This window comes from Mustelus asterias, chromosome 15, assembly GCF_964213995.1.
Source record: "Mustelus asterias chromosome 15, sMusAst1.hap1.1, whole genome shotgun sequence".
NCBI lineage: Eukaryota > Metazoa > Chordata > Chondrichthyes > Carcharhiniformes > Triakidae > Mustelus > Mustelus asterias.
This window is the reverse complement of record NC_135815.1, coordinates 31052272-31073600: the sequence shown is the minus strand read 5'-3', so window position 1 is coordinate 31073600 and position 21329 is coordinate 31052272. Positions and strand designations below refer to the sequence as shown.

General features: G+C 42.2%; 1 protein-coding gene across 3 annotated transcripts in view; it reads left to right on the top strand.

The window, feature by feature from the left end:
- Positions 1 to 21329, top strand: part of mta3 (metastasis associated 1 family, member 3) — a 233063-nt gene that overhangs the window by 156159 nt on the left and 55575 nt on the right. For 2 of the 3 annotated variants that reach the window (XM_078229698.1, XM_078229697.1), the window contains exons 12-14: positions 2244 to 2371; positions 6501 to 6652; positions 7546 to 7762. In XM_078229698.1, the coding sequence (XP_078085824.1) occupies positions 2244 to 2371; positions 6501 to 6652; positions 7546 to 7762 (497 nt within the window). Of the gene's footprint in view, positions 1 to 2243; positions 2372 to 6500; positions 6653 to 7545; positions 7852 to 21329 lie in introns of those variants that run through there. The other variant, XM_078229699.1, reaches the window with a different exon arrangement.

Here is a 21329-nt window from a genome sequence, read left to right as displayed (position 1 = left end):
GCAGGCTCGAGGGGCTAGATGGCCTACTCCTGCTCCTATTTCTTATGTTCTTATCAGGCCTCCCCCTGGCAGCAAAGGTGCTGTCTGCTGAGTGTTACCAGCCAATCAGACACTGGCAGCTTCTCGTCCCTACCTGCAGGAGCAGTGGCTGTTGGTGGCACTGCATCCATCAGAGACAGAGGAACATTGTGGCACCATACACCAAAAGTCTACTCTGTTTACACTTCCCGCTGCCTCGGCAAAGCAGCCAGCATAATTAAGAACCCTGCGCACCCTGGACATTCTCTTTTTCCCGACAGAAGAAGGTGGAAAAGATACAAAAGTCTGAGGTCACGTCCCAACTGACGCAAGAACAGCTTCTTCCCTGCTGGTGTCAGACTTTTGAATGGACTACCTTGCATTAAGTTGATCTTTCTCTATACCCTAGTTATGACTGTAACACTACATTCTGCGCTCTTTCGTTTCCTTCTCTATGAACGGTATGTTTTGTCTAAATAGTGCACAAGAAACAATACTTTTCACTGTATGTTAATACATGTGACATTAATAAATCAAATCAAATCAAAGTAAGTGAGGATGGGGAGGGGGGAGTGCAGCCTGAAATCTGAAATCCAAACAGCAAATGCTGGAAATACTCAGCAAGTCAGGCAGTATCTGTTCAGTGATAAACTGAGGTAATGGCAGTGATCTTACCGGCCGTTCACGCCACGCTCCCACTGCAGTGAGGGTGAAAAATTTGGCACACAGCCAAATCTCCATTCACCGTGGTGGGTTGGGAAAATCCCACCAGTGTGAACAACGGTAACATTCCGGCCAGCGTTTCAGGTTGACGACCTTATGTTCTGATGAAACGTCATTGAAATGAAGTATTGGGCCCTATTTTACCATTTTGATTCCAAGTGCTGGGCAGACTTGAAACTGGCAGTGTTTCAGATCTGACTTTTAAATCCGTTCTCAGGCGCCCCGATATGTACTCTGACTGCAAAAATATCAGCGATTACAAATCGCGCTGTACAAGCCTGTGAGCGGGGCTTAACACACCCCAAGCCCTGCAGCCCTGATCGGCGCCTCCAACTGCGCATGCACAGAAAAAAAATGATAGACTGCTGCTCCCCTGCCACATCCCTCCCGGGCTGGATAATGCCTCCCCCTGGACCTCACAGACATTGCCCCACCCCCACAATATTACTGACCCCCTTATCCCCCACCCAGACCGATCACAGGCCTCTCCCCCCCCCCCCCCCCCTCCCCCACTGATCTTGGGCAGAGTGACAGCAGACACCCCCCTCCCCCCACTGATCTCAAGCAGAATGACAGTGGACCCCCCCCCCACACCGATCTCAAGCAGAGAGCCGTTGGATGCTAGGCGCCTACCTCCTCATTAACTGGAGCGCCTGAATCAGAGTTATATGGAGCATGTCTGTTTCGCGCCGATTCTGAATGGGCGAACGCAGTGGTAAAGGGGGAAGTGCTGGTAAAGTTGGGCGTGCAGCCCATTAAGTCAATTTAAATGCATGCAAATGCATTTAAATAGCTGTCGTGCCTGTTTTGGGTGCGGTCCCGATCGCGGCCATTTTCGGGCCTTGGTAAAGGGGGAACCAATGCGGAGGAAGGCGCAGATCACGCTACTCACCTCACGCCCGACTTTACCAAGTCTTCACTCCTGAAAACGGGCGCATCACGATGGTAAAATTGGGCCCATTAGCTCTGTTTGTCTCTGAACAGGTGCTTCCAGATTTGCTGCGCATTTCCAGCATTTTGTTTTTTCAGCTGCTGTAATGCTTGGTCAAACCGTGAAAGCTTTTCCACAGCCTGGATCATCTGTTAAAACACTTCTTCAGATACAGCCAGAGTGCAAGCCACTGCAGAGGATGACAGAAGTTTCTGTTCTTTTTGCATCTGCAAATGATTTGTTCCATTAGATGGGCCGAGCATGTTACCCTCAATATATCTGGCTCATCCACTTGCTGAGCGACCATTTAAGTGTGACGTGAGTCTGAGCTGCGAAGATATTCAGCACCTGGAAGTTGGTTGTTTAACACTCTGATATTGCTGTTGTAGAAAGGGGACAATGTGCTGGAATTTAAAGCTGGGCATATCAAAACTGATGTTGCTCCATGCACCTCCAAAGATGGTATTTTGCTGACTTTGTTTCAATTTGTAATTTTTAATTACTCTGGTTTTTGGTGTACTGTTTTCCTCTAATGATTGAACATTTTTCTATTTCTATTTTTTAAATATAGCAATAAACCTAATCCCAACCAGATATCAAGCATTAATGGAAAGCCTGCTATGGTGAATGGTCCAATTGGGGGAGTGGTTTATCCACCCCAGAACTCGGGCATAGGCCGGCCCTGTGAGAGTTGTTACAGTGAGTACTGTCAAACCTAAATTATTTCAGAATAAGACCTGAAGCAAGAGGATACTGCAGCCAGACATATTCTTTGTAAATTGACAAATATCTTTGCCTGCCGGGGGATTAATTGACAACATTAATTTAGGGACTCAAAATCTTACTCTGCCTCCCCCAGGTCCTTTTGTCCTATTTAACTTTCATAGTGTGAGGTCCCTGTGGGGGAGAGCCATAAAACACAACACCAAATTTACCAAACAACCTCCAAATGAAGAAGTTACCAGTAAGATTTCACTTTTTGTAACTTTTACTTCACACAAATCAGAACCAATGCAAATTAAACATGAATTAACAGCCAAAAGATGCCTCATGTAAAAAGGTAAGTTTCACTTTAAATAGTTAAAACAACAAAGGTACAATTTGCACAAACAAGCATCCTCATCGTTCCCCACAGACATGTGGCACCATATGCAGTTCCAGCATTTTCTAACTTTGTCTCTGGTACGTAGGATCTCTTACTTTCCCACTCAATTGATATAGCCCTGAGTCGGGTTTACTGGCAGCCCACCACCGCCACAGTCCCTGAAGACGGTCGTCATCCAAACTTTTCTATTCGACAAGCAGCAGCTGGCCCCAACATGACGACTATCTACGTTTGTCACTAGCACAGGCAGGCAGTTTTCACTTCCTGGCAACCCTTGCCTCTTGTCCAAGTAGGGCATTTGCATTTAAAACTCACGTTGTGAGAGTGGCACAGTTAAGGCATGGGGTCGGATCCTGGAATTCATCCATGTGTCAGATTCCTGACCCCCATTTTGAAAATTCAGCCCAATGTTTCAGGTTGATGACCTTTCATTTTGAAAATACGGTTTCAAAAATATCCATACAATTTCTCTCTGTTCAGAAGTGGTTTCTGTGGACAGGTTTTTGGGACTAGACTTGCTTACCCACCTTTTAAATTTTCAACACATCTGTGTTGGTTGCCAGAAGAAAGGTATGCAAATCCAGGAACTATATCCTCTTTGGCATTTCCTGCAGTTTGAGTCCTTTGAATGCAAATGTAAATGATGACAACAACAATGGGGTCATGTAACTTTCTATTTAGATGCCCAAAAAGGTCATGCCTGGGTTTAGCTAGCACTACCCATATAGATGTTGGCAGAATACGGATATTAGTCTGTGATGCTGATATAACTAAGGCAGAAGAGAGGCCTTGCACATGCTGAAGAACAAGCAGCAAACTTCCATTTTGCAGTTAGCAGGTTGGCTGCCAGCATTCCCACACTGCCCCATTCCTCAGAGACCAGTCGCAGCAAAGCACCACATTTTACCAGAAATCATTGACAGAGATTGTGTTGCCTGCCTCCTCTATTTCAGTCATTCCCAGTCTGCAAGTTAGGGGACACTTCTCTTGGAGGTCAGAAACCCTGTCCTGCAGATGCTGTGCACCCAAGTCAAAATGGGCTGAAAACTTTTGCCCTACTCCTCTGAAGTTGCACTCATTAAATCTCAAATAAACCATTAATATTTTTGGTTTCTATGATTCTGTCTGACTCTACAACCACAGCCTCTAGCTTCAGATGACAATTCTACAATGTCAGATGAAGACATGCTTATGTCAAACATTGAAATTTTTTAAAGGCAGATTTTGTTTGAGACTGACTAAAGTGATTTCAAATCTACAGCAAGATGGCCAAAGCTAATTGCAGCACTACATCAAAGACAACAAGTCTACGAATTTCAGTACGTACAATGGCTTTTCTGGGAATTTGTAAACAATTCTCTTCCTGCCTTATCAAAGGTATCTATGGAGGCATCCACAGTACTCAACAATGGAAAATGAACCATTCAGAGCCTGGTTACTTGAACAAAAGATCTTGATTCTTTCTCGAAGATAACTTGATTAGCTCATCTGGAGAGCTATCATCAAAAAATGCAATTATTTTTAGAAATACGGGCAGTTGGAGAGAGCTTTTTGTGTGTGTTTGAAGCATGTGCTTGGGGCAGAACATCAGCAGGTGATTGAAGAAAAGCCCCTAGCTCTCACTAGTGGCAGAGCACAAAGGAAAGGGGATCATGTCCTCTCTCTGTCCGATCCCAAAAATCTCTCCATCTAAAGACTGAGCACTGCCTCGTAAATTTAGTTGTATTTTCATTAATGGAGTGAATAAAAAGCTTTAAAGAAATACTTCCATTTTCCAGCATCATTGCCAGAGAAGAAGGAAATGTCAGCTACATTTGTAAATTGGAACATCAAGACTGGCTGATTCTATCTGTTGCGGGAGAAGATAGCTTGCTATGAACGGCGAACGTTAAATGTGATCTCTAATTTGACATAATCCAAGCTTCCCTACTCTGTCACCTCTATTTGTGTGCTGCATATATGTGTTTGCGCAAGTTTTACCTGGGTTGGATTTTAGTGTAAAAAAAAATAACGTCTCACTTTCTTAAAGTTAAGAAAATCTGACCGCAGGTCGAATCGCCTTATCTGTAATTCCAAAATCTGAACACATCCAGAAACCGCACTTTGACCTTAAGCACGGGACGTCTGTGACCTGAGCTGACACAAATCTTGCCAACCGCAACCAATCTATTATTCAGTGCTACATTTTACTTTTTATTTCATTATGACTGTTGTCATCAGTACCACTAAAATTGGGCCTTTGTGTTGGACCAGATCTCAAATATTGTGTAATAGTGAGAGTCTTGTGTGCATGTGCGCATAGAGATATATCATGTAGCCAATTGCCAACAAGAATACTAAGAGAAGAATACACTGCAATGTATAAATTACTCACAACACTGGAGATATTAATAACGTGGAAGTTAAATTGACCTTATCTTCTTGAGCAGTCCCTTGGGACCGAGGATGACTTGCTTACACTCCAGTTTGATGGGCTTTGAGATGGCTGATAAGTATCTGCAGATTCTGTCACATGTGGAGCAGGTGGTGCGAGAAGGGTTGGGTAGTTGGGCTGTTTTGAGATTTGTACCCTCCCTCTGATGACTCCACTTAGTCACTGCACACTCACGGCAAAGTGTCTCGATGTGCTCAGCGCCCTACCGAACATGTCTTCTCCATTTTGGTTGTTCACAAGCCAGTATGTCCCATGAACCGGTGGTATGTTTGACCTTTTCGGGGATGATTTGAGGGCATTTACAGTTTCAGCTGCCTTCCTGGGTGTCCCCTGCCATGACCAATCTCCGGGTCGAGCAATTGCTTCGGGAGTCTGGTGTCAGGAATATGATGGAAAGGTCCCACCCAGTGGAGCTGGTTTTGAGTGATTGGTGCCTTGCTGCTGGACAAGTTGGCCTGGAGAGGATGTTGCTGTTGGACCACCTTTTGTGCCACGACATTTGGAAGAACAGTGAAGGCACAGCTGGTGTTGCTTCTCTAGTGCTTTGAGGTGCCAACTATTGGCTGTCCAAGTCTCTGACATGTATTAGAGGGTATCCAATACCGCTCTGTAAACTATGATCTTAATCTTGGGTTTGAGATCCGAGCTCTCAGAGACTGTCGTCTTCCGTTGACCAAAGGCTGTGTTGGCACATTGGAGGAGATGATGAATTTTGTCAAGAGAAAGTTCCCAAGATACAAAAGATAGTCCACATTTTCCAGGATCTCACCTGGGTTTGATTCCAGCCTTGAGTGATTGTCTGTGTGGAGTTTGCACGTTCTCCCTGTGTCTGCATGGGTTTCCTCTGGGTGCTCCGGTTTCCTCCCACAGTCCAAAGATATGTAGGTTAGGTGGACTGGCCTTGGTAAATTATCCCTTAGTGTCCAAAGTTGTGTAGGCTGGCTGGATTAGCTGTGGTAAACGTGTGGAGTCATAGGGAAACTGTATCATCAAATTTACCTCTAATCAGAACACATGCATTGGCGCAATTCCAATTTATTTTGGGTTTTGGACTTCTAGCAATCAGATAGAAAATAATTCAACAAATCACATAAGCATCGGAATAGTCAGAAAATTCAAAAATTAACAACTAATTTGGATTTTATTGGAGATCTGTACTTGTGATTGCAATTTCTTATAACATTCCACAGTTTTAATAGGTAGTAATTCTTTTTGTAGGCTAAAATACTCAAACCTTTTCATAATTGGAATAAGTAACTTTTACTTTCCATCCTTCACTTCTTTTTCAGTCACACAATCTCAACAGTGGTATTCATGGGGACCTCCGAATATGCAATGTAGACTTTGTGCTTCATGCTGGACATACTGGAAGAAATATGGTGGTCTGAAGATGCCTACTCGAACAGAGGCAGAGAAAATGTCCCCCACGCACGATAATTCGGTAACAACGGGCAGAAGGATTTCAATTTTCCAAGTTGTGTCTACTTGTGATTAGCTGCTGAGAGTTAGTGGTTCAAAGTATGATTGATGGACCAGCTTATGTTGGTTTTCATTCTACCAGAAGTAATTTCTGTCGTTAATTTGTGGCAGTGGGAGATATTTTATTTATACTCTGCAAACTCCATTGCCTCCCGTTGTTCCTAATATATGCGTGACCTTAATAAGATTTCAAATTAATGCTGATTGGGCTCTCCAGTCTGGCTGTATAAAACCATTTTAGCATTTTGATCGATATTCTTTCTCATCTTTTCCTCCTTAATAGAGAAAGGATACTGTACCTTTCTATCACGATGGTGCGAGAACCCATTACAGCATAATCTTGTCATCTTGCATTTTAAAATATGACTGCAAAGCCCCCACAATATATGACAGAGTAAAGTTAACATCAAGCTTCAAGATGTAGTGCTTACTCAGATGGTTGTAAACATTTCAGATAGATGGGAATGTTACAGATGGCACGATCAAGTTTATACTTCTCCTAAAATGCCCTTAACGTTAATTTGCATGTGTACAATGTAGGATTGTCTCAGGTTTATCCCATGGTACAAACTAGTCAGGTTAATCAGTCTTGAATCTAGAATAAATTAAAATCGAACACAATAATAAAAAAAAGTTTTGAGTGTGTTGGTAATGGAGGAATTGATGTTCAATGTCTCTGTCACCTCCCAAATGGTGTTTGTTTGGCTTATCTTTCTTTCCCCCTAGGGTGTATTCAGAGGCTAAGGAATGTGGCTTTACAAATTTGACTTCCAAATGCTGTTTGTGGTAGTGCTTTTTGTTTTGCAATGCATTTACTGACTAACTAGATTCTCTTTTTCTCCATATTTTAAAAAGGAGCCGCACATAAGAGGTGCCTTCCGTCATGGCCAGCCTGGTGTGCCAATACACATCGATAGTCCGAAGTCTACTTTGAAGACCCGCCAGTCTTTCTTCTTGCAGACAACACATCTTACAAAACTTGCCAGGCATGTCTGCAGAGATATTCTGCGGCTGAAACAAGCAGCAAGGAGGCCATTTGTTCCAATTAACTGTGCTGCCATTAAGGCAGAATGTAAGAACTTTTTAAATTCCTAGCTTTGACTTTCATGCTTTCAACCATTCCCTGTCCTATTGTTTGCAATAAATGATACTTATGACTTACTACATTATTTATTTGTGTGGATTTTTTTTTGAATTTGCTCAAAAGTCTTCTGTTGTTGTATGTGTTATTCTGTGAACAACTTCAAGGAAGACTGTCTGCTTGAAAAAATTAAGAGTAATGTCTCAAAAATCCTGTTTTTAAATAACTAAAAGGATTTGGATTAATAATGGAATTCATTTTTAACATTCAAAAAAGTTGCCTCATGCTAAACACAATCTGTATCACTGAGAAATGGTTTAGTTTTAATGCAACGTAAAGGAATCTGTTTACGTGTCCCTAATTTTTTTGATTATGTAGTAATAGTTTAAGGGCCATAATAAATTGTCAAAATCTGATCTAATGCACACAATCATACCTTATCAGTAATGCTGGTAACATTCCAGTAGCCATATGTTTACAAGAAAAATATAAATTTGTTAAATCATACTGATCTGCAAAAATCTAGATTTTTCCATTGCAGCATCATTTTCTTAAAAGAATTGATTGATGAGAGCAACTTTGAATTAAGAACAAGATGCATTAATCAACTGAATGGGCTGCAAAATGGATATTTTTGCAGACCTTCTTTCTTTAGGTTGATTTATATTGTGCTTCACATCTGCTGCTTTAGCTGCAATCAAGCCATTCTGGATGCAATTTGACTTCACAAAACTAAAGACTGAGATAACTATCAAAGGAATGAGATGAAATAAAAGACTGGCACTTATCCAGTTATAAGCAGAAAAAATAAATTTACAAACACGACAATAGTAACACTGCTCTTGGATTGTCTTTCCCACAAATATGATTTGATGATTCTGAATATTGTACAATTAATATTCAGTTTACCTTTCCAGATGAAAATTATTATGAAAGCTTTAAATACAAGAATCCACCACAACAGTTTTCTAAAAAATATTTCCAACTTCTGCGTTAAGCTGAATAGCTGTAATGTTGCAAGGCATATACAGATGATAAATGTGATGACTTCTTTTCGTAGAAAATGATTAGCACCTTTTGCAGCTGCACTTTGTTTGATTTCTCATCATTTGTGCCTGTTGTAAATCATGTGATTCCTTTAAAATGGTGCATGCAGCTTCTAATTTTACATAATCACAAGCCATCTTCATAAGTGTTCCATATTCTGTAACAGCCTCTGATTGACAGTATTCTGCTCTTGCAATGCAGAGATTGCTTGATTAGCAATTTATCAAATGTGGAAAGGACCGGGAGTGAGACTTGCAAGTAATTATTTTGAACACGCTGACATTTTGTAATATCACAACTGAATGCCAATTAATTCAATAATACATAGATGTCTGTGGGATGCTTTTCATATTGTGGGAAAGCTCAACATAAATTTCCTGAATTTGTTGAACTGTAGAGGAACTCTTAAGCTTCACTGAAAATGTTGTGCTAATGTGAGTAAATGAATGGCTTAATTAAGCTTTGAAAGTACAAAATGTCAGCAGTTTCCCCGGTGTTTTTTTATATAAAGGTAATAATGGTGTGACTTGTCAGCATGTTACGTTTTCAATTTAATTAGATGAGTAAAGATGTTACATGAAAACCACTGACTTTTAGCAAAATCTATTATGATCAGACCTTTTTGTCAGATATGTTAGAGAGTATTTTAATATCCCATTATAGGGAGAGCAGGTAAAATGGAGTGGTGCCATTTCTCACTCCATTCCTGCTGATTCCCTATTTTAATAGTGCTAGTTTTGGAAGTGAATAAGGCAGCTACCGCATTCTGCTTAAAATCTACCGGTCCTCCATTGAAGTCTCCTGAGCAGGATTGCTATCTGCATTTACCGGTTTCCCCCTAAGAGTTAAAATTGCCCAGCAAAACATAAAATGCTGGAAACGCTCAGCAGGTCTGGCATCATTTGTGAAGAGAGAAATAGAGTTAATGTTTCAGTGTGTCACCAGAATTGAGAAGAGTTAGAAATGTGTTAGACTTTGAGTAAACTTTGGAAAAGGGAAGGGTGGGATGAGGAACTAAGAGAAAGACCTGAGATAGGGTGGAAGGCAGGAGAGATTAAATGTCAAAAGATGTCATAGTACAAAGGGAGTGGTAATAGGGTGAGTAAAGAGACAAGATGTGTCTAGAGGAGGTGTGAATGACAGGATACCTGCCAGTTGAATGACAGTAACAGGAAAAATGACTGGCAAAAAAGAAACAAAATGGGGGTTGAGGTTATAATCTAAAATTGTGGAATTTAATGTTGAGATCAGAAGGCTGTAAAGTGCCCAGACGAAAGATGAGGTGCTATTCCTTGAACACCTCAACGAGCCAAAGGCAGAAAGTTCAAAATAGGAACAAGGTAGTGAATTAAACTGACAGGCAACTGGAAGCTCAGGGTCATACTTGCGGACTGAACAGAGGCATTCTGCATAGCACTCACCGACTCTATGTTTGGTCTCCCCTGTGCAGAGGAGATGACATAGTGAGCAGTGAGTACAGAATACTAAATTGAAATAAATATAATTGAATTGCTTATTAAAACAGAAAATGCTGGATAAATTCAGTATGTCTGGCAGCATCCGTGGAGAGAGAAACACAGTTAATGTTTCAAGTCCATATGACCAATTAGATTGCTTTCTCACTTGGAAGAAGTGTTTTGGACCTTGGACAATGAGAAGGGAGGAATTAAAGGGACAGGTCTTTTATCTCCTGCACATGCATGGAGATGTGCCATTGAAAAGGGAGGGATGTTGGGGATTACTGAGGATGGAATAGTCACTTTGGCCTGGTGAAAGGGGAGGGAAGAGAAAGATTTGTTTGGTGGTGGCATCATTCTGAAGTTGATGGAAATGGCAGAGGATGATCGGCTAAATATGAAGGCTAAGGTGAGGACGAGGGGAATCCTGTCATGTTTCTGCGATGGAGGGGAAGGGGCGAGACTAGAAGTGCGTGGAATAGAGCATAGTTGAAGACCGTGTCAATCATTCTGGGAGGGCATCCTTGATTGAAGAAAAAGGAATACGTATCAGAAGTATTAGTTTGGATGGTTGCATCATCCGAACAGATGTGAGGGAGATAAAGAAATTGGGAGAATAGAATAATGTCCAACAGGAAGTGGAATGTGAGGACATGTACACTAAGATAGCTTTGGTAGTCCGTGGGCCTGTAGTGAATATTTAATGATAGCCACTTCCTCAGAAATGGAGACAGAACAAGGAAGGGAAGAGAGATGAATCCTGAAGGTGAGAAAAGGGTGGAAATAGGAAGCAAATTTGATTTTAATTTTCCAGTTCAGGGCGGAAGCAGGAAATGGCAGCAATATAGTCATGAATGTACCAGAAAAAGAGGTGAGGCTATATATCACAAAAGGTGGGTGTTAGCCAGGATCCATGTCGGTAACCATGGCAACATCTTTTATTTGGAGGAAGTGAGTTGAATTGAAGGAAAATATTTTTGAGAATGCTCATGTGAGAACAAATTCAGCTGGGTGGTGGTGGATGGGGACTGGTTGGGCAAGGAAGAGGATTGCTCCCAAACTTATGCTTGTGGGAGAGGCATAGAGAAGGATTGGCCATCTGTGGTGCAAAGGAGACAGGTCCAGTAAATAAAACTATTGGAAGTGACAAAGGGCACCGAAGAGTCATGGATGTAGGTGGGAAGAGCCTAGCTGATGGGAGAAAAAATATAGTTGAGATGGAAAGAAAACTATTCAATCGGGCAGGAGCAGGTTGAAATGATGGATGGGCTCTTGTGGAGGCGATGGGGAGGTCCTGCCTGCTAGCTGGAGAACTGGAAAAACCCCCATATTGCTTCTATTTTTGAGAAGGCCTGCAGCATCTTGTGGCACTCAGGCACTTGAGAGGTTAGTGGAAGGCTTTCTTTGGGATCAAGGGACCCCAGCAAGGATGTCCTGCCCAATGAGAACTGTGGGCCAGTTAGAGGCCTGCAGCTCTTCTATACTCAGCAACACCAACAGGTGGCTGATGCTAGTACTACACCACCTCAAGCCTTAGATCAAGGAGAGACCCAGGCACAGGTGAATGATGGCAAGGCGGGGATCGTGGGGATGATCCTGCTTCTTATACATGGATACAAATCAGATATTGATCAGTTGGTAAATTGGGCAGAGCAATGGCAGATGGAATTTAATCCTGATGCATATTGGGAGATCTAATAAGGGTAGAATATATACAATGAACGGTCCCTAGGGAGTATTGAGGAAAGGGACCTTGGTGTACAAGTCCATAGATTCCTTTGCCTCTGCAAGTTCCTGACAAAGTCTCTCAATGTGTTCGCTGTCTTCCCGAATGACGCTCCTCCACTTATTCAATCAGGAGCCAGAGCCTTCCATCAAGTAAAATAAAGTTTAAAGATTCCTGAAGATAGCAGCAGAGGTAGATAGGGTGGTGAAGAAGGCATAGGAAATGCTTGTCTTCTTTAGCCGGGGCATAGAATATAGGAGCAGGGAAATCTTGGTACAACCTTATAAAATCTTGATTAAATGTGCAGAGGAGATTCACCAGGATGTTGCCTGGGATGGAAGGTTTCAGCTATGAGGAGAGACTGGATAGGCTGGGCTTCTTTCCCCTGGAGCAGAGGAGGCTGATGGGGTATCTGATAGAGGTGTACAAAATTATGGACGGCATACATAAGGAGATCATAAGAATCTTTTCCTCATGGTAGAGATGTCCAAGATTAGAGGGCATAAGTTTAAGGTGAGGAGTAAGTGGTTTAGAGAGAATCTGAGGAAAAAGATTTTCACCCAGAAGGTGGGGACATATGAAGCGCGCTGCCTGAGAGGGTGGTGGAGGCAGGAACCCTCGCTTTTAAGAAGCATCTGAACAGGCATTTAAATCGCTAAGACGTAGCAGGGTATGGCCAAAGTGCTGGTAAATGGGATTAGTATAGATTGGTATTTGATGGTCAGCATAGACATGGTGGGCCTGTTTCTGTGTTGTATGACTAAGGCTGCTGCAGAAGATCAGAGGAAATTAGATCAGTGACAGTTCTGGAAACAATGGCCTGATGTTCGATGGAGGGGTCGTGGTGAGGTGAGAGGAAGCAACAGAGTTGACATTGGACCTCTGTGAGGTGAAAGTTGGTATGCCAAAGAACAAAGCTTATCAGCAGGTTTGAATATGATGTTAAGGTTGGACCCAAGAGAATGGATTGCTTTGCTGCAGGTTCAAAGGAAGTTAGGTTAGAGTCTGAGGGGAACAGAAAAATTGAAAAGCCTGATGCCAGGTTGGCAGTTCTCAATGAAAAGATTGAGAGAGGATCAGAGGCTGGATGGAAGTTTCCAATTACAGAGGGCAATATTGCTGACTCATAAAAGGGTCTGCTGAGCAAGGAGGAAGTCTAGTCAAACAAATGGGTGTGAAGGTAATGGAAGAAGAGCTTAGCGTTCTGCCTCACTTGACATTCATTGTGGTGTGAGTCTAAGGGGATGAAGTTGAGACCTTTTGCTAAGGATAGATCATTTAGGGTCAGAGAGGGAAATGCATCGTGAACACATCCAGGGGTGAGATTCGAAGAAGGGAGAGGGGTCACGTAAAGGGCGAAAAGATCCAAAAAGTTGTTTGTACCCATGAGTTGTTGAAACTTGGGATCCTTCACGCTTTAAAGGAAGATAAAATTTGGGTGAGGCAAAGGATGAAATGAAACTTGAGACTTGGACAACTTTGAGATAATGGGCAGAATCTTGAGCTGTCACTGGTGACAACCTTGGAGGTGGAAAAGACATGTAATTAGGCGGGATGGTGTTGGAGCCATGTCACATTTGTACTTCTACCAGAATTAAATTCTTTGCGGGAAGACCCATGGTCAACTTGTTGCCCCGCTGCCTATTGAGTTCCTTAAGACAATTAATGATCACGTAAGGGTCTCGTCCTGCTGCCACAGGTATTAACCCAGTAGTGGGTGAGCCTGTCAACATGCAGTGGGAATGACAGGTAAAGCTGTGGTCAGCTTGTCAATGTCAGAGGGTGGGGGGTTGCCCCTCAACCAAAGGCACTCAGTGTCTGATCAAAGTGAGTTGGGAGGAGGCGGGGGTTCCCTGCCGCTGACCCTCCTGTACCCCTCTTCCAGCAACACCCCCTTCTCCCCACATTACCTACCTTGGCCTGGGTTATTTCATGACTCTGGGATTCTGGTGGCTGTCTTCCCAATAACAGCCACGGCCTCCCCATTTACTCTTGATAGGCAAAACCACATCCCCTGGGTCTTGAATGGAATGTGGGTCGATGGACCTTCCTGAAAAGTGGTGGTGCGGGTCTCTCGCTGGCTCTCCAGCTTGCAGGCAAGGCGCCCGACGCCTCAACAAGATTCTGCCCAGCGAGCTATTCACACCTCCCCTAGATACATATGTTAGTTTTTGTCCCATTACCACTCCCTTGACTTTATACAATGAAACATTTCATTTAGTCTCTATGCCCTCCATCCTAACACACATCTTTTGTTCTTTTTTCCCCACCCTTCCCTTTCACATTCAAAAAACCTGTTAAATTTCTAACTTTTCTCAGTTCTGAGACATTAGGTTTGTTTCCCCACAGAGGCTGCCGGACCTGAAAGTTTCAGCATTTTCTGTTTCTAGGTTTTCAAAGTCTGCATTATTTTGCTTCTGTGTTAAAATGGACCATGTTCTGTCAGGAAACACTAAAATCCCAAGAAGGCTGAGGAATATTTTGTCACCTGGTTGTTATTTTTTCAAGACTGTTGTGATTCCCTACATACCTTGGAAGACCTGGTATGGAAAAGTGCACTTAATTGTTAGAGTGGGGCAGGCGTCTGCTCTTCTTTTCCTTTACTTCTGGTCTTCATAAAACAAAACGGCGACACTGCTGCCTCACAGCTCCAGAGACCTGGGCTTGATTCCCGGCTTGGGTCACTGTCTGTGTGGAGTTTGCACGTTCTCCCCGTGTCTATGTGGGTTTCCTCCGGGTGCTCCGGTTTCCTCCCAAAGATGTGCAGGTTAAATGCATTGATCATGCTAAATTGCTCCTTAGTGTCCTGGGATTCGTAGGCTGGAGGGATTAGCTGGTGTTACGGGGTAGGGCCTAGATGGGATTGTTGTTGGCGCTGACGCGAAGGGCCAAATGGCCTTCTGCACTGTAGGGTTTCTATATTTTAAAAAATTTGAATGTAAAAAGACTTTCAGGATAAGTAAAATTTCAAAGATTCATTATACATTGAAGAAGGCATGATAGCAACTTTGAAAGACACTTGGTATGATGAGTGATAAAACCCAAGAGTGGGTTGCATAAGGAAAAACTTTGTTCCCAAGTCATAAAAATAGATACAATCTTACTGAACATTTGCTGCTTGTGGCAGTGACATCTTCAAATCTAACTTGGCCATTGACCTCATATTTCCAGTACTCATTCCCAAGTAATTCAAGGTTCTTTCAGTAACAGTGACTTCTTTCAATTCTATTTTTTCCAGCTATAATTCGAGGGTTGTTTTCTTAGTGAGCAATGTCCCAACTACATTCTCAGATATGTAATATGATGACGAGTGATACCCTGAAAGTAAATATAGCAATACTTAGATTTTTTTTTGTTTGGAATGTGAGTAAGGATATGTGAGGAGAGTATATGTGTTGTGAGGAGTATAACCTGAGGATTATTCTTAATTAAGATTAGTTTTTCTTTAAATCCTATAATGCAAAGGTCATGTACTAAATTGCTTAAGATTTATTGAATAGCTAATTATTCATGAACTGTTTTCATATAAAGATGGAGCATTTTTGTTTAGCAGGTTAAGTCCTCTGATTTGGTATAAATTTAAGTGTTAAGTTATGCGCAACTGTTAAGCTTTTTGTTTAGAACTGTGATGTTTTTACTGTTTAACAATTGTTCTTGATTTTCCACAAAGCCTGTATAGCTACCGTATGTGATTTGAAATGTTTAATATTTTATGATGGTATTGCAGCTGAGAGCATGTGGCACTGAAGGAAAGAGGTTTTAGAGCAAGTTGCATTGGAGGGGAGAAATTAGTGAAAATAATAATTAATTCAAGTTTAACTTCAAAACTACATCTTGAAATTTCAGTTTTAACCCTTTTCAGACTGAAAGGAAGAATTCTTTCTCTGAGAGTTGTTAATCTTTTCAACTCTCTGCTCCAGAGAGCAGTGAAGGTTGGGTAATGGAATATATTTAAGGCTGAGTTGGGCAGAATTTTTGATTGACAAGGGGGTCCAAGGTAACAGGGCAGGCAGAAAAGTGGAGTTAAGGCTACAATCAGATCAGCCACAACCTTATGAATGGTGGAGCAGGCTCAAGGGGCCAAATGGCCAACTCCACTTATTTCTTATGTTCATAAAGTTCTAAGAAAAGCATTGGTGGGATAGGCAAAATTGAACTACTGTCTTTCATTTGCGTGACTATCCTGTTTTTTTTCCCCTGCGCATTTTGTTCACTTGTGGTCTTTTAATGGCAGAAGTTATATTGGGCTTCCCTTACCCTTTCTAGTTCTACAGTAAGTGGCAAAAAATACCTAAGTGCAGTCAATAAAGTGTTGACTTGGATTGTATGAATTGACTGTGGCTTGGGGAGGTGGTGCTGGTATCTTGGGTATAACATGGCAATTCCAAGAATGGATTGCTTTTGCAGTTCCTGGGTCATACAGTTGTTTAATATTTAAATGGAACGCAAGGGGCGGCAAGGTGGCACAATGGTTAGTACTACTGCCTCACAGTGCCAGGGACCCAGGTTCGATTCCCGGCTGGGTCACTGTCTGTGCAGAGTCTACACATTCTCCCCGTGTCTGTGTGGATTTCCTCCCACAGTCTGAAAGACGTGCTGGTTAGGTGCACTGGCCACGCTAAATCTCTCAGTGTACCCAAACAGGTGCCGGAGTGTGGTGACAAGGGGATTTTCACAGTAACTTCATTGCAATGTTAATGTAAGCTTACTTGTGACACTAATAAACTTTGAAAGTATAAAATAATACCATTGTTGTAACTGCAGAGATTTATGAATTACAAGAGGATTTTGTAACACTTTGGCTAGATCATAGAGTCTCAACAGATTGTGCAGATTGTGTATTTTGGCTTGTCTTGAACCAATTAGGCAAAGATTGAATTAATTTGCCATACAGTTTTATATAAGTTTTTTTACACATGATAAAAGTAGAAGATTAATAGTTAAAATTCAATTATAGTTTTATCCTGGGTAATTAATGTTTTAGCTATATGGTACAGTTCTTGTTGTAACATATATAATTTTGAGAGGATATACATGTAAAGAAGTTTTAATTTTATAGTATTGTTATTTCATGTTCCTGTTACATTGAATGTTAAATATATTTAATTGGAAAAGTAATTTTGGAATATATATTAGAGTACTTCAATTAGTTTAAAGGCAATTATGCAGGTACAAATCTTCCAGCCTCCAGGTCCATTGTAGGCCAGATGTGCAGCTGAAGATGCGCGTTGGGACCCCGTGGAAGTCCTAACGCACAAATCTACATGAGAATTGCCCTGGAAACTTAAATCTCCAATAGGCAATTCCCCATGCTGCCTGGAACCCTGCAGGGAAGTCACAAAGTTTGACTTAGATCCGTGAGATTTGTCTAGATAGTTACACAGGAAATGTTAGATTGATTAAAATCTCATCTAAACCCAGGGTAACTCCACAACTGACCCAACACGACTACCTACCTACTCACTTACCCATCTCACCCATCATCTGCTTATCCACCTCACCCACTTATCCACCTCACCCACTGATCTCCATCTCACCCCCACCCGCTTACCTGTGTCACCCATTCTCTTTCGCCAACCCATCTATTCACCCTCTCACTCATTCACTAACATCCAAACTAGACATTTAAACTTGTCCCATGGCAACTAGTGCTGTAACATTGGTGGGGGGTGGGGGAGTGTGTGTTTTGTTTTCCCCAATTTGCTCTGATGGAGCACCCGAGGGATTCTGCGCTGCATGTTTCTGTGAAAACTGGCTTTGGAAGACCCCGGTAGAAATGCACAGCAGCGTCCAGCAGGGAGGGTTTAGGAGCTGCAACCTGACAATCATTGCCACTGTTTGGAAGATTCAAGCCATACCTGGAATATTTGAAAGATTCAAATCAATTCAGGGTCTCACATTCTTAGCATTCTGTAATTACATTCTTATTCCAAATCTGTATAAATATTTGCGTGCACTTTTGAAGTGTAGTCATTGTAGTAACGCGGAGGAACAGAGCAACCACCTTGTACAAAAGGGGAGGGGTGGATTTTCTATCCCCATTTTGGGGGGTGGATGGGAATGGCGGGGATGGGTGGCGGGGCAGGGGGGACGGTGGTGGATGGAGAATTGAGTGGGAGACCCAAATAGCTTTTACACTGGTGAGATTTCTCTGCTCGATTGTCCTCCATCCCAGCCAATAGTGTAATGGGGTTCCCAACTTTAAAAGTTGTGATCCCTATTTACATCTAACTTACAATGTAGATCAGACGCTTACACCTGATTGTCCGCTCACATCTTGACTGCCCATTCACATCTGCAGGTCAGGGTTCTGCAGGGCTTAAGTCCTGTTTCCATGGGATGCTTGCTTTCTCTAATTTTTTAACACGCTGGTGGATGGGTTCTGAATGAGCCCACCCCACCAGTATGATGTTGTCGGACCCGCCTCGTAAGTGTTAAAGAATATAGTGTGAAGAGCCAGCAGAGTAGCTGGTGGGCCAAACCCTGTTTTCCCACCCGAGTTGACACTTCACCAAAATCAGAAAATTCTGCCCAAGATCCTAGATCAAGCAATGTCATAAATGACCTGATAATTGCAATACTACAACAAATTGTAGTCACATACTATCTTTAATTCATTGCAGAATGCCCAAGGTTTCTCAGAAGGGCATTACAAAACCTAATATGGCACCAAGCCACATAACGAGACTTTAGGGCTGGTGACCCCAGAGCTTTGCTGAAGTCATTTAGGTTTTAAGGAGCCTCTTAAAAGAGGAAAGATGGAGAACTCGCGAGGAAGAGAAGTTTAGGAAGGCAATTCTAGAGGTTAGGGCCCATTTAGCTGAAGCCACAACCGCCAATGATGGAGCAATTTAAAATTGGGGATGCTGAAGAGACCAGAATTAGAGGAGCACAGATATATTGGAGGCTGGAGGAGATTACAGGAACAGGGAGGGTTGTGGCCATTGAAGAGATTTGGAAACAAGGATGAGAATTTAACTGGGAGCCAGTGTGTTGTGACTTAGTACACAGGCAGCAACATTTTGAATGTGAGAGGTTGGTCAGAATGGTTAGACCTCGAGGTAACAAGACCATGGGTGAGAGTTTTAGCAGCACATGAGCTTCTCAAGGGCAACTAGGGATGGGCAATAAATGCTGGCCAGCCAGCGACACCCATGTTCCACGAATGAATAAAAAAAAACTGAGGCAGGGATGGAGTCAGGTGATTTTCTGACGATGGAAATAGATGGTTTTAGTGATAGTTTGGGAGCTGATTTTGGGATCAGGTTTCTAACATCAGCGTTGTAAGCAGCCTGGCTTAGTTTCAGAAGCTACCAGGGAGAGGGATGGAGTCGGTGACTAGGAAGCAAAGGCAATGGCTTTGGGCATCCCAATATTTGATTGTGGGAAAGTTCTGCTTCTCCAGTACTAGATAGTGGACGTGTAGCCTGACAATTTGGAGACAGTGGCCAGGTTGAGTGTGGTATAGAGATAGGGCTGGGTAGGCGTCATCAGCATATGTATAGGAGCAATTGTGTTTTTGAATGATGTTGCCAAGAGGTAGCGTGTAGATGAGAAATAGGATGGACCCAAGGTTAGATCCTTGGAGGACATCAACAGTTGATGGCATTGGTTTTGGCAAGAGAAGCCAATGCTGATAATTCTCTGGCTGTGATTAGATCAATTAAATTGGAACCAGGTGAATGCAGACCTACCAGCTAGACAATGTTGGAGAGGTACTGTCGGAAGCTGGTGCAATCAACCGTGTCAAGGGCTGCAGACAAGACGAGGATGAAAAGGGACAGTTTACTTTTTGTCATAGTCACATGGAACGTCATCCGTGACTTTGATAAAAAGCCATTTCAATACTGTGGCAAGATTAGGATCGAGTTGACTGGAATACTGAGAGAACATCCTATGACCAGGTCTTAGAAACATTTTTGAGACATCTTGCATTCATCTAAGAGGGAAAAAAGGCTTTAGTTTAAATGTAATCCAAAAGGAAGTTACCTATCAAATGAAAATTTAGAAGAATATTTGATTGTAAATATCCCAGGAATATGTGTATGTGAAAGCCATGTGGCTGAATGGAGCAGTAGATTTTTATTTGAAGGACCCCTTTGCAACTGGATTAGTAAATACTGACCCCCCGTCTAAATCATAACACCAAATAGTGCCCATAATTAGTGTTGCCTCGTAGCTATGTACATGAAGCTGCTGAGCAGGGTACTCTCAATTTTTCCCCTATGCATTTCAAGGTACCACACATCAAAATAGGCACACAGTGCATAATTTAGAGGAATCATTGCTCTAAATAAAAGTCAACAGCAAGCTTCTGGAACTGTAAACAAGATGTAGTCTTTACTCTCTAACAGGTCTGGCCTTGAGAAAGGTGGTGTCCTGGGCAAATTTATTTCTTGGCGTATTTGCTTTGAGCTTAAGTTAAGCTTAAGCTTCAAATATTTAAAAATAAACTTTCCTCTCTTGAACAAGGTGACACAGGTCTACCTGGTGATCCTTGTGTTGCTCTCAGTGCTTGCTCCCTGCGGAGACAGCCAGCCCACTCTGCATTGCACATGTGGCAGCTGCACTGGGCCTTGTCTTTTGCCTTGCACCAAGCCTGCCTTCAGTCTACATTTTTTTTTGCTCACTCTTGACCATGGTACCATGGCCACTCGCCTTATCCACTTGTAAGGCCAACCCTATTTAGTATGCAATTCCACATTATTTCATGGCCATCCTGGAAAGTCTTTATGGATCCCAATTTGGGAACCACTGGAAAAGAGGAGCAGATCAAATCAAATCAAATCAAATCAGTTTGTCTATTATAAAGAAATGAAATATGTTGGAGTTGGTGTATCTTGTGGCATGCCCAATTTGTTAGACTTGACTCAGAAATGTTTTACCCTGTAAATGCAAACTAGTGACAGTAGATAATCCTGGACCTTTATGAATAGCCCTTAACAGATGAGCTAAAAGGCTTGAGTAGTAAAGGAGAAGGGTGGGGAGGGGTGAAACTAAAGTGGATGAATTAAATATCAAGAAAGAAAGATTGGCTGGAAAAGATAGTGACAGAAAAGGTAAAACAATAATCAAAATTTGAAATTTTCAAATCCGCAGCAACCATTAACCACACAATGGAATTATTGTTCAGTTTCTGGGCCACCAAGGTCAATAGGAAGTCATTAACAGTTATCAAATTATTTTTAAAAAGGTGCTCAATGCTTTTAATTACTAACCTTTCTGTGCTGAGTTGATACGCATCGCAGCAATTCCAAGAAACTCATGGGGAGGTTAAGGGTGAAATGTTATTCTTGTGAAGCTAAAGGCAGAGCAGTGTAACTTGTGA